The sequence below is a fragment of the Centruroides sculpturatus genome, unplaced genomic scaffold (genome assembly GCF_000671375.1).
Source record: "Centruroides sculpturatus isolate CEXI.00-Female unplaced genomic scaffold, Cexi_2.0 scaffold54, whole genome shotgun sequence".
Taxonomy (NCBI): domain Eukaryota; kingdom Metazoa; phylum Arthropoda; class Arachnida; order Scorpiones; family Buthidae; genus Centruroides; species Centruroides sculpturatus.
The window spans coordinates 1,143,137-1,157,300 of NW_019384340.1; the positions used below are offsets into that span (position 1 = coordinate 1,143,137).

General features: G+C 29.7%; 1 protein-coding gene across 1 annotated transcript in view; it reads right to left on the minus strand.

The window, feature by feature from the left end:
- Positions 1–8,492: 8,492 nt before the first annotated feature.
- Positions 8,493–14,164, minus strand: part of LOC111633976 (calcium channel flower-like) — a 19,490-nt gene continuing 13,818 nt past the window's right edge. Inside the window, exons 2-5 of the mRNA XM_023378645.1 lie at positions 11,274–11,346; positions 11,073–11,198; positions 9,218–9,325; positions 8,493–8,719 (exon numbers count right to left, since the gene is read on the minus strand). Of these exons, the coding sequence (XP_023234413.1) occupies positions 8,608–8,719; positions 9,218–9,325; positions 11,073–11,198; positions 11,274–11,346 (419 nt within the window). The 3' untranslated portion in view covers positions 8,493–8,607. The remainder of the gene's footprint in view (positions 8,720–9,217; positions 9,326–11,072; positions 11,199–11,273; positions 11,347–14,164) is intronic.

The following is a 14,164-nucleotide window of genomic DNA, read 5'->3' on the forward strand; positions in this document are numbered from 1 at the left end:
TGTGTTCCTTGTTGAAATGAGTAAATCTCTGTGTCGCGATTGTGTCACCCGTCACTTCATTGGTCCAAGGAGATCGTCATCTCTGACGAAATCGGGGAAAGGCCCGAAAGGAACACTTCGTATAAAAAGGCTGGCACGATGAGTAAGATTGAGGAAGTTATGATTTGATAGTGTGCGTGTGCTACACGTCTACCTGCCGTCGAGATCGTCTTCGAGAGACTGTTTTTGTTCGTCAACCAAGACCTCCTCCTCGCCTACTGAACTCTAAGATATTAACAATTCACCTACTTAACTTCCAAGAGAATTGTTTCAGGAAGTAAAAGGATTTGGAACTTTATTACTGTTACTCGATCAACAGTATAAGGTATTTATCCTGCCAGCGCATTATTGTACGCTCTCTCTCTACTCATAAACTGATAGCGAACGCAATTGTAAATCAATGCCGAATGCGATTCACTTAGCTTACATTTAGAAAAATACTAACTTTTGTAACTTAAATAAATTCTGATGTATAAACTAACTTAGATATATTTTAAATAAACGGTTATTTATGTTATAAACATCTGTGAGTGCTCTTCTTCCGTTCTTGTCTCCGTTCACTCCATTCTGGGTTCAAAACTCATACGTAACCGCTGGCGCGAACTTTTGGTCGACCTAAGGATACAATAGTGTCATCCTGACGTGGTATCGAAGAGATAACAGTTCTCCGGACACACTTCTATTTGGTGTTAAAATGACCCCTCAAAACAGTAACAATTTCGCAATTCTTGCGAATCTGACAGTATTTTTCAGATATACTTGTATAACATTTTATTGTAATTTAATCTAAAAGAAATTAAACTTGTTCTTTTTACACACGATAGCATCCTTTGTAAACTACAGCTCGACTGGATCATTTCTGCTTGTCTACTACAAGAAAATTACACTCATGTAAATTTGTCTAAAAGAAATATGTCATAAATGGTTTCATTCGTTGTACATAAATTATAAGCACGCGCATTCCGAAACACAAAAACAACGCGTAATGTTTCGATTCACAGAATCCTATTTTAATATTTTCAATTATATTTAATTTATTTATGTCAATGTTATATTTAAGTAACTTTATTTTTAAAAAAATGTGTAATTACGAAAACAATTGAATTGAAACAATGATTCAAAATGAATATGAAGTAACAATGACTTTCATCTGTTAGCATTGTTTTGTTGTGAAAAATTCATCTTTAGTTTTAATAACCAAGGCGAGAATTTCTTATTTCGTGTGTTTTACTTTTAATATTTAAAGATACGCGTTGTCTTCGTAACTAAAAGATAAGTATAAATCCAACTTTTGATCATTGCAAGAGTTATTATTAATATAAAGTCTTTTTATTTTCAGTTTTCGAATGGTGAAAAAGGTATGTGTCCGTAATTAGCGCATTACTGATTGATTACTTATGATTTTACGTTTATTTCAGGTATGAACTTAATGTAAAATATTTAAGAAACACCCTTCGTCTTATTACTATTGCTCCGAGAAACGATGATTCGTACTTATTCTAATTTAACTGCATCGAAGTGTATTAAATTCGTGACGTAACATGTACTACGTGCAAACCACCAGAAGCAAGAGTGTATAGTGTGTTGCTCGTCTGATGCCTCAATCAAATCTACAATAATAGTTTTCAACAAACCTTCAAATACATTAGCAATACTTTTGTTTTGGAAAAGGCGCGATTCCAGTTTTTCCCGTAATGACGATTCTGCCTATTCATTACGGGGTTTCTGGACAAACAAAAATCCCACGGAGGAGGACGAGACCTTGACGATGGTTCCGTGGCTTCGAATGGAATTTATTTTTTGTCACCTGGCAGATGGCCAGAAATAATTCCAGAATATAAATTTCTTTTTCACATTTATTCTTAAGGCTCACCAATGGCCGAGTGAATAAAACAACTGAATGCTGGTATTTGGTCGTGGATTTCATAAATATCTTCAGCTACAGAATCTTATGTGGAGAATGGACTTGAGTTTTTTATTCCAATTACGTATTCAAATTATTAATTTGTTTCTTCTGCAGTTACGTTAACATTCAGTATTCTGCTGTTAAAAATCGCAATTCTGTTGGGTGAGATACTGAAATGAACATCGTATTATTAATCATGAACCTTAGTTAAGACTCTTTTAATGGTGCTGTTTATCATTTTTTCAATTATGTTGATATAAGGATATCCCATTATGGCGTATTTTCTGTCGAAAATCTCTTCCAAAGTAAATGTTAAAAAGCTGTTTAAGTTCATTTTATCAACAGTTTAACATTTGTTTTTATGAAATATTCTAAGCATGATAAATAGCAGAGAAATTCGAATAAATCATATTTGTGTTGGCTTATCTAAAATACCACGGATGAAGCGTATTCATATTTAAATACATTGTATATAAAATATGAAATTCACATTAAGAGAAATCGCTTGCTTACGCGTAATATTTTTAAATTATTCTAGGAAAAATTCAACCGGAAATGTCTTAATTATTCCAAACAAATAGTTATTAGAGAGGTTGCGTCCGACGTTTTCAGCTTGAAACGTGAACGTCGGACGTCGAGCGACGCCATCTGGCAATTCTAGAAGGTTGACGATGGCGTTCGCTACGTCTAGCGTGGCGAGTAGAAGTTCGACTTAAACTTCACTTTTTTGTGTTTGGGGTTAAAATTGTGACGTTTTTTTTATTAAAATAATGATCATGTAAGCATTTGTGAATAAAATTGTAAAGAAACAGACGATTTTAATCCAGAAATTATTTAATTATTCAATTTTTTTTTCAAGTGATGTGCCTATAGAATTTACATATATTNTATTCTAATTTAACTGCATCGAAGTGTATTAAATTCGTGACGTAACATGTACTACGTGCAAACCACCAGAAGCAAGAGTGTATAGTGTGTTGCTCGTCTGATGCCTCAATCAAATCTACAATAATAGTTTTCAACAAACCTTCAAATACATTAGCAATACTTTTGTTTTGGAAAAGGCGCGATTCCAGTTTTTCCCGTAATGACGATTCTGCCTATTCATTACGGGGTTTCTGGACAAACAAAAATCCCACGGAGGAGGACGAGACCTTGACGATGGTTCCGTGGCTTCGAATGGAATTTATTTTTTGTCACCTGGCAGATGGCCAGAAATAATTCCAGAATATAAATTTCTTTTTCACATTTATTCTTAAGGCTCACCAATGGCCGAGTGAATAAAACAACTGAATGCTGGTATTTGGTCGTGGATTTCATAAATATCTTCAGCTACAGAATCTTATGTGGAGAATGGACTTGAGTTTTTTATTCCAATTACGTATTCAAATTATTAATTTGTTTCTTCTGCAGTTACGTTAACATTCAGTATTCTGCTGTTAAAAATCGCAATTCTGTTGGGTGAGATACTGAAATGAACATCGTATTATTAATCATGAACCTTAGTTAAGACTCTTTTAATGGTGCTGTTTATCATTTTTTCAATTATGTTGATATAAGGATATCCCATTATGGCGTATTTTCTGTCGAAAATCTCTTCCAAAGTAAATGTTAAAAAGCTGTTTAAGTTCATTTTATCAACAGTTTAACATTTGTTTTTATGAAATATTCTAAGCATGATAAATAGCAGAGAAATTCGAATAAATCATATTTGTGTTGGCTTATCTAAAATACCACGGATGAAGCGTATTCATATTTAAATACATTGTATATAAAATATGAAATTCACATTAAGAGAAATCGCTTGCTTACGCGTAATATTTTTAAATTATTCTAGGAAAAATTCAACCGGAAATGTCTTAATTATTCCAAACAAATAGTTATTAGAGAGGTTGCGTCCGACGTTTTCAGCTTGAAACGTGAACGTCGGACGTCGAGCGACGCCATCTGGCAATTCTAGAAGGTTGACGATGGCGTTCGCTACGTCTAGCGTGGCGAGTAGAAGTTCGACTTAAACTTCACTTTTTTGTGTTTGGGGTTAAAATTGTGACGTTTTTTTTATTAAAATAATGATCATGTAAGCATTTGTGAATAAAATTGTAAAGAAACAGACGATTTTAATCCAGAAATTATTTAATTATTCAATTTTTTTTTCAAGTGATGTGCCTATAGAATTTACATATATTTATTTTCGTAATACCTTGTCATAATTCTGTAGGAGTAGGTTTGTTCTTTCACAGCGTTTTCTACCATCGACGCGTAATACGTTTGTAACTTTTCTAAAAGTAATTTCCCGAGCTGCTTTCGGATTTACATAAGCCACTACTACTCTCGACAAAAGTATAAGGTAGTCCTATCGTACGGTAGGAGACACTACGCTAATTAAAAATAATTATTTAGTGTTATTAAACATCCTATAAATACTTTAATAGTTTAATTACAATAATGTTAAATATTTGTTTCATTTAAATTTATTCCAAAAGTTTATTTTTCTAGTTTTAATGTATTTTGTTTTATTGATACTGTAATATTGAATTGATAACTTCGGTAAAAAATATTTAAAGTACTTTATTATTGATGCTTTCAGTAATACAGTGACTTTAATACAAACGAGAGGATATCTTCTGTCGAACTTCAGCTTCGGTTCAAGCTAAAAGTTTACTGTTTTATTATTTTCTGAAAATATTTGTATATATTTTGCATTAAGTTGTTACAATTTTCTTTTTAATTACAGGTAGTCAAACATTTATATTCTATACTCTCTTCGTTACTAAAATTAAGAGGCGCCACCAAACCAGAAATTGTGTTGCTGAAATAAAAACTCGATCAGTAATTGAATCACAGCAAACTGATATTTTTTGTTGGAAAGAGGTCGGTCAAAGTTCACCAATATATAAGAACTCTGTCCGAATTCAATCCTGATCTTCATAATTTATCGTAAGATGTATTGCTGGAGACACCCCCTTTCATTCGTGATAGCAGACCTCATCGGACTGTCGGATGTCCAGCCGTTAATACGTTGTCCTACCGCTCTTGGCAACCCAGAATCTATTCCGGATAAATTGAAAAATCCCAGGAATTTTTTGGAGGTGGTCTGTTTCTTCCGGTCGTCCCGTTGTGGTCTGACCAAACCTATAATGAGCTCGCCGAGTGACCAATCTAATCTAACCTTTGTAATTACAAATCAAATTATAAGGGTTGGAAGTAGGTAATAATCTTAATCTTTGCTGTTATTTTTTGCCCAAGCATCTCCCGGCAAAAAATATATTTCGTTATATAATATACTGTGACTCCAGTTTATCTTATAAAATTTTAAAAATTCTGGTAAACATTTGGGTGGTGGAAGCATTACAAATAAATATATTGTGTGGTGTGAGCAAAAAGTTTGAAAAACTCTGAACTAATATAACTAAACATTCGTGTCATTATTCGATAATTCTGACATACTAAAAATTTATTAAAACAACAACAAATTTTCTTAAAATGTTTATTTAACTATACATTAACAAAATACATAAAGAAAAATATATATGCTAATTATCAATAAATATCCATAAAAAGATTCAATAGCTGCTTGTTATAACAACAACACCAGTAGCTTTTTAATTATTAAAACAGAAAAACAGACTCAATAATAAAATAAAAGATATATTAATAGAAGATTTATTATATAGTATATAATAAATGTCATGTTTGCTCCATTGTTATTAAACTATTTTAAGCCAGAGAATTAAGTATTGACAATATTTATGAACTAATCATATTAATAAAAGAAATGAAGTTTTTCATACTAACAAATGATATAAAAAGTTGAATTCTGTTTAAAAATTAAGCACATGAAATATCATTTGCACAAAAATTTTAAAAGAATCTCTCTAAAATTTCATTATTATGATTATATAAAAACTCATATTTTTTTTCGTTTATTTTAAAATCATTTATTATAAAGTCAATTTGATTATTTTGAATTCAATACAACATTTGGAATATTGAAACTTCCAAATTGTTTTCCAATCATATTTCATAGGTGTGAAAACCTGATAAAATATCAATGTTACCATAAAACACAATAAAAATTTGTTACAATACTGTAGGAGTGTCGGTATCTGTCTTTTTAAATATCTAAACTGCTATGATCCTTAAATATATACCATTAATATATATATTCTACTTATATATATTTTATATGATGATTTGACATCACATACACTATACATAAATGGCATAAGCTAAACTACATTCATAAGTAATTTGAATTTTCTAAATGTTTAGTTTGTTCTTTGTATTAGCCAATAAATACAAAAATGTAGCTACATTACCAACTAAATAATCCAAAGTTACAGATTTTCTTAATATCGTGTAAACATTTCATTCAGAAATAACATAAATTAATAAACATGCATTGTATCATATAAAATTAATAAAAACAAACAAACATCAAGAAACATTCTTCATTTGCTAAAATCTATCATCTAATACCGTTCAAACGTTTAATATGCTCACTATTCAAGGCAACTTTCAATAATCGTAAGTTTGCTATTTCAAGTTCAGAAGATTTAACCTTTCTTAAAACACACTTAATGCTTTGCATTTCTTTTACTTAAAAGTTTAAATAAATGAAATTGAAACATTCATTATAAAACTAGAAATGTAACTTAAGATTGAGATCTTGGTCAGCAAAAGGATATATCAAATAATAAAACCTTAATTTAGAAATAAGCAATAAATTATTTTTTAAATATAGCATAAGATTAAATTGACAAATAAATAGCTTATATAAGAAAACTGAGTATTCATTAAACTAACCTGTTACAAGTACTAGAATTAAAAACTCTTAGAAATGCCAACTATATTCTTAACATATATAGAAGTAATATACGACAAGTACGTATAATATAAATACACCAAGAGCATTTTAATAATTATACTTAAAAATATATTTTGGTTTTCATCATCATCATTATGGAATGTTATATATTACCTAAGAAATACATAAATCTTTTACCAATGATGAAAGATGACCAATAACATAATTAAGCCATGTGTCAAGTAAATGCACAAAGGCCTACTTTTAGAAAAAGGAAAAATTATTTTTTTTATGTTATATTAGCAGAAGATATCTGAAATTTAATTTTCAAAAAAAACCTAAACATTGTAGAGTTACACTGAAAATAAATCATTTTATTAATCTTTTTAAATTTACAAATTTCAAATTAATTACGTCAGAGAAAATATATGTTATACTGCGTAAAAATTTCTTTGTATTCTCTGATTTTTTTCCATTGGACTAGTAGCTCTCTCACAGAAGAATAATCTAAAGATAAATCTTAGAGTAAGCTAAACAAATCTTACATAAATGTAAAGAATGGATATTAAAATATCAGAACTAAAATACTGCCACTTAAAACTGGTTATATTTGAATTAATAACACTAAAACCTATATTCCAGTTGTTTTTATTAAATAATGCAAATGTTTTCACCAGTGATGAATGGGCATCAACAACAAATTGATCCACAACTGCTGAAACGACGGGGGATTGCCGAACATATGTGCAGAGGGGAGGTGAAGTAAGATGAGAGAAAGGAGAGGATAATAAGATTTATATAACATGGAAATATATAAGGCCACCCACAATAACACCGTTATTAATTTTTGCAATGTTGACTCCTTTCCCACAGCATGGAAGTCTTTACTTTGAACTATAAATCTTACTATCTTCCCCTTTTCTCTTGTCTTATGTCACCTCCCCTCTCTGCACACGTGTTTGGCAATCCCCCGTCATTTCAGCAGTTGGGGATCAGTTTGCCTGATGACGCCTATTTAACACAGGTGAAAATGTTTGCATTTTTTATAAAAACAGCTGTAATATAGGTTTTAGTGGTGTTATTAATATCAAAAATAAGTTACTTCTCTAATTCAACATATTCCAATATAGAAAAAAAAATTGCTAGTTATTATGTTGCATTAATTTAGGATAGTAAGGAATGTAATTTAAATAATTTTTAAAATAAAGATAAAAAAAATTATTATTACTTCCTAAAGATATTTTTATATAATTTGTATATCTTAAATTTGAAATCAATATTTTATTTTACACAAATTAGAAAATATACAGATACTTTGGGAATGCCAATTTCCACAATGATCTTGAATGCTGAAGTTTGTTATTGATATTATTGACAGCATGTTTTTATGATAAATACTTAAAATTTACCTTTAAATAAATTAAAAACATAACTGAGTTTATTTTTTATCCATTTACTAAATAATTTATCATAATATATCTCAAAATAAGAAATGTCAAGACATTAAGCAAATAGTCATGTTATTAATAATTATATTTTAACCAGAAAAACAAATGATAATCAGCAATCATAATGTTAAGTTATAATTTTTAAAAATTAGTCTATTTTAATCTTCGAATAAATTTAAAAATTAAAATAGTGTTTAAATATCTGATATTTTTAAAGATTTATCATAAATTTCAAATTATTTGGAAATTATATTACAAGAAAATTCAAAACAAACCTTAAAAACAATGAACATTTTTAAAAGTATAAAATTTAATACTTGCATACACAAATATTTATATTTAGAATAAACTTTCATACAACATCAATACAAAGCATTTAAAATAAATATTTAGCTTGAAAATTAGTATTATACTCCTGACTGAGTAGTTTTAATGCCAGTTTCTACATCTCTATTTTCATTATTTGGTAGTAAATTAGCAGAGCTGGTAGCACGATATTTCATTTCATCAGAAGATGCCCTGAAATATATTTATATTAAATTAATTTAAAAACAAATTAATCATAATTATTCTGCAATAATATAAATTTTAATAATATTCAAATATATTACTAAGTCAAATATTTTCATTTGTAGTATTTGCATAACATCACTGTACATTTTATTCAGAATCAAATTTTGACATGCCTGTAATTTAATAGCATTTTTTTTTCTTTAAAATATTTTAAATTTATTTAAAGAAACAAAAGCAGATCTTATATGTGAATAAAATATTCAACATTCAGTGCAATGTCTATTCTAAAGTAACAAAATAAGCCTACTTTTCCTTACTTAATCCTATTTATTATTGAAATATATATAAAAAATNTTCAATATTATTATTAAATCTATCATAATATTACTGTATTTTCTAAAAATAATGTTGAATTATGAAACTATTTAGATTAATTCATTAATTTTAATTAAAAATATGTAAAATGCATATATTAAAGTTATCAAAAGTATATATTAAACACACTTTTTTCCAAGAGCTAGGATTCCATAAAGACTGCCAGTAATAAAAATTAATCCAGATCCAAAGAATGTAGTAAATTCAGGACAAATTGCAATCGGCATGATAGAAATTCTGAAAATAGAATAAGGTTACTATTGAAGAGAAATTTGGTCAAAATTATTTAAAGACACTACTTACATAATAATTATACACAAAATTAAAGAGTTTAACAATTAATGTATACAAGTGTAGTATAGTGGAAACCCAAGATTTGACTAATACAAACTTAATACATTTCTAAAAGTTGTTCAAAAACCAATTTTTTCCATATAAATTAATGTACAGTACAATACAATAATGCTTTCCATGCTGAAAAAATACTCAAATCTTTTATGTATAACATTTATTCAACGAAAATTATACAATATACTGTGATTTAATATTTAAATTTAATTTAATATGAGATGGCAGCATAACTGCCTATCTCTAGTCAAATTACTTTCTAATATTTAATTATAGCCTTTACATAGCCCAAGAATTCAGCATATCTTTTGGCATGTTTATTATATAACGGGCTATGGTTGTTGATGTTTATATGTAATATGTCTGAACACAAGTTTGGAAAAATGTGCGATCACAGGTGACACTAAGATGCTAGTGGAACAAATGCTAAACACAGACTGATGTAGCATGCACACAAAATTTATTAATCACATTAAATCAAGGAATACCTAGTAGGTGACTTAATACAAGGTGCGTCTGAAAAGTTTAGGGAATGGTCCCATAGTTGAATAATCGTGCTGGTTAGGATGTTGCGCTCACACAAACATAGCGAGAGACTTCCAACTAGTGGCCCCTAGCATTGAAATCGGAAGTGCATGCAACAAATGATGCAACACAGTCAGTGTGAGAAGGAGTGTCACTGCAAAATGGAGCAACGTGTGAACATCAAGTTTTGCTTCAAATTAGGCAAAACAGCAACGGAGACATGAAATGTTAGTGAAAGTGTATGGTGTGGAAGCAGTGAGTAAAAAGTTTTTTTGAATGGTTAAAATGCTCTGGTCGACCGTCAACAAGCACAATTCCAGAATGTGACTCATCGTCGACATCTTCCTTTCCACCTCTGATGCATTTAAACCATTCAAAAACACACTTTTCACTCACTGCTTTTACACCATACACTTTCACTAACATTTCATGTGTCTCTGTTGCCGTTTTGCCTAATTTGAAGCAAAACTTGATGTTCACGCATTGCTCCATTTTGCAGTGACACTCCTTCTCACACTGACTGTGTTGCATCATTTGTTGCATGCACTTCCATTTAACTGTCATGATTTCGATGCTAGGGCCACTAGTTGGCAAGTCTCTCACTATGTTTGTGTGAGCGCAACATCCTAACCAGCATGGTTAGGATGTTGCGCTCCTAACCAGCACGGTTAGGAGGTTGATAGTTCAACTATGGGACCATTCACCGAACTTTTCAGATGCACCTTGTATATACTGGAAACCTTTCAACTATGGAAGAGTTGTTCAGTCCCTTTGATTCTGTTATAAACAGGTTTGACTATCTATTTTTACAAAAGATCTGGAGTGAAATTTCTGTCTAGATTTTAGAAAACATCAATTACATACTTTCATATTTTTTCTGTTTTTAATCATCATTAAAGTTTATGCTGTGAAATTTATTAATAGAAAATAATTAAATCAGAACTGATACAGTAGATGAATTTAATCCAATCTACAAAGATATTACAATCATATAATTACAAAATTAGTCAGGGTAAATTTTTATCAGACAAAATAGAATTTACTCTAGTAATCAGATAATTATGATAAATTTTAATATAATTAAATAATTTAATAAAAAGATTATACATACACTACATAAAGTAATCCTCTATGCCAATATGGTTTTTGGTCAAAATAATTACTTGGGGCTTGAGCAAAATCCAAAAACATACAAAAGCACGGTGCTTCAATAAGAGCCACAAGTACTCCAACAAGCCTTATAAAAAAAGATAATAAATAAATAAGCATATAAAATATTTTTGATATTTTTTAATGAAATAAAATAACTTACATTTGGATAATTCCAGCCAACAGACATTTTGGAGTAAAAGTAACACATGCCCATGCTCCTAAACCTAAAGCAACTAAAACATGAAAACTTCATTTTATAACATTATTGCAACAAAGTGTGTGCCTATTTTTAATTCAATTCTGATTTATTGATTAATGTTTAGGAAATAAAAAGTTAATAATAATAACAATTTAATTAAACTTCAGAAAAAAAATATATCTGATACAGGATCAAAGAATAAAAATGAAATTATTTCTATATAAAATTAAACACAGTTTTCATAAACAACAAATCAGTTTAAAATAAATTTTTTATTAAAAAATATTTAGCTATGTTTATTAGAAAAAGTTAAAACAAGATTTTAAGAAGTTTTAAACAATGTTTTCATGATTTTTTTGCTATTTTAAAATACAGGGTGTCAAAATTATTCTGTACAATTTTATCCTTTAATGAAATTTATGATGGCAAATGTAGGATCATTAAACAAGAATTTTTAGAATCTATATTTTTCAAAGTTTCTTTAATTAATGCAACAATGTTACAAACATATCATATGTGCACCATATGTGACTCCCAAAACAGCCAGTCAATACTCCAAATGCTCCCATGCAGGCTGCAACATCTCCACATGAATTTTGTTCAACATCAGCTGTGATTCTTGCTTTTAAATCACCAATGTCTGTCACCTGCACATTGTGAACATCTTTGATGAATCCAGAAAGATGGAGAAGGGAAAAAAACACAAGGTGAGCTGTTGAGAGAGCTAATAGCCAATGAATTGCACTTCAATAGCTAAATCCAAAAGAAATTAAGGTTTTTTGTTTAGAAACAAGTGTAAGAATTCCCATCTTCTCTGAAATTTATTCTCTATAAAATGACATAAGATGGAAATTCTTACACTTTTTTTTATTGTCTATAACAGAAGGAAGTTGTACAGATGATTTTTGGACACTCTGTATAAGGAAAAATTTTTTAATTTACTTTAAAGAAATAGTAATGAACAAAAATAGTATGATGATTAAAGATACATAATGTACTAGATAAAGAAGAGAACGATATATTCTGAAACCATTTCTGCAACATTTATTTCAAGTAATCATTTTTAAACTTGTCTGTTCATTCTGCTAAGTGTCTTTCATTTTAATTCAAGCATGTCTTGAATCTTGTAGTTGCAATTCTATTAACTGCATCAAATGTCAATTTAAAAATTATAGCAATAAAAAAGGTTGATGATTTTCTTAAACTGAGCAAAATGAAGATCTTTATAGATACTTTAGCACCCCAAAGAAAAAAATAAGGAATTGAAGTCCTAACATGCTTCTGACTTTTTAACTAATCATATAACTTTGATAAGACTATGTTTGAATCAATGTTTGTTCATATTTAAATATAAACAGTAATATAAACAGTACTTCAAAACATAAGCAAACTTCTTCTGCAATACTTTTCAAATCACTTTGATTAATATTATACATAAGTATTGATTGCATTGCTGATTTACTCTCATTCTGGGAAAAATTAAAACACTGTATGAATGAAAAAACCAATTCTTAGAATAATATTTTCTATAGCACAAACAGTTGATATTTTTAAAAAAAGGCACTACTGACAAAATTCAAGAAAGCATGTGTTTTAATTGTTCATATATTATAAATTAAGATATCATTCATGTAATATAATAAAATTTAAAAAAAATTATTTAGTTTCATTATATAATATGAGCATGTGTCTGCAGAACTCCACACATCTCACCTCAAACATATATATTTGAGGTGAGATGTGTGAAGTTCTGCAGACACATGCTCATATTGTAAGGAACCAAGTCTGAGCTTTATTTTTATTTTACTTTTATTTTGCTTTCATTANTATTTCTAGCTAACACTTTCTGGTTTAGATATCGAATATTCTAAGTCTAATACATAGTATTATAACGATTTTTTGAAGAATCAAATAGAATAAAACTAGTAGCCAGGGACGCCCCCGTAGTGGGCGTTATTTACAAATTTTCATGAGGCACGGTTCCTTTGACTTTTTTGTTCCTATCAGTATGCTGTACAGTTCCGTTAAAGTCCCAATGGTAAGATTTACCATCCGAATGAAGGGGTGGCAACCCTCCAAAATGTGTGCGAACCCTCTGTGCGAACAATAAAGTCAAAGGAACCATACCCCTACTCGCGACGCTTCGCGAGATATAAACCCGTGAAAATTCGCCTACGTTATTTCCGGTCACGTGGCATCGTGGTCAAAAGGGAGCCTACTGCGCGAAAAAAATTAACGCGCGCTCGCCCACACTCGGGAAGTCACCGACCCGCTCATTCGCAGGGTAAATTCTGGCAAACAGGCGGTCACGTGACCCGTAGAATAATTTTCGGAGGGCTATATCTCGGGAAGGGTTGAGCGTACGGGGATGGTTCATTAGACATTTATTGTTCGCACAGAGGGGGGTCGCCATTCCCTTTATTCGGAGGGTAAATCTTACCGTCCCAATCGCGTCATACGGATCTATATTTGTATCTATTAAACATTCTATAAATACTTTAAAATAGTTTAATTTGTTTATTTACCTTCGCTTGTAAACCTCGATTTTACCTTATATTACCTTAATTAATTAATTAACTATTTCAAACTTTATCGTCTTACGTAGTGATTCAAACCTATCCGGTTTTTCGTTACTCGTCCCCTAGTTAACATTACATGCATTCCGTGACAATAATAAATTCCTATTACAAATATAATGAATTATTTATATTGTTATATTGACCAAATAATAATTCATTGGCCAAATGAATAATAATAATTTATATTGTTAATTTAAATAATAAATAAAATTGTTAATTTAATTTGGTGTTTGAAATATGACACACGATAGGGGCGCCTCTAGTGTCCGTTAT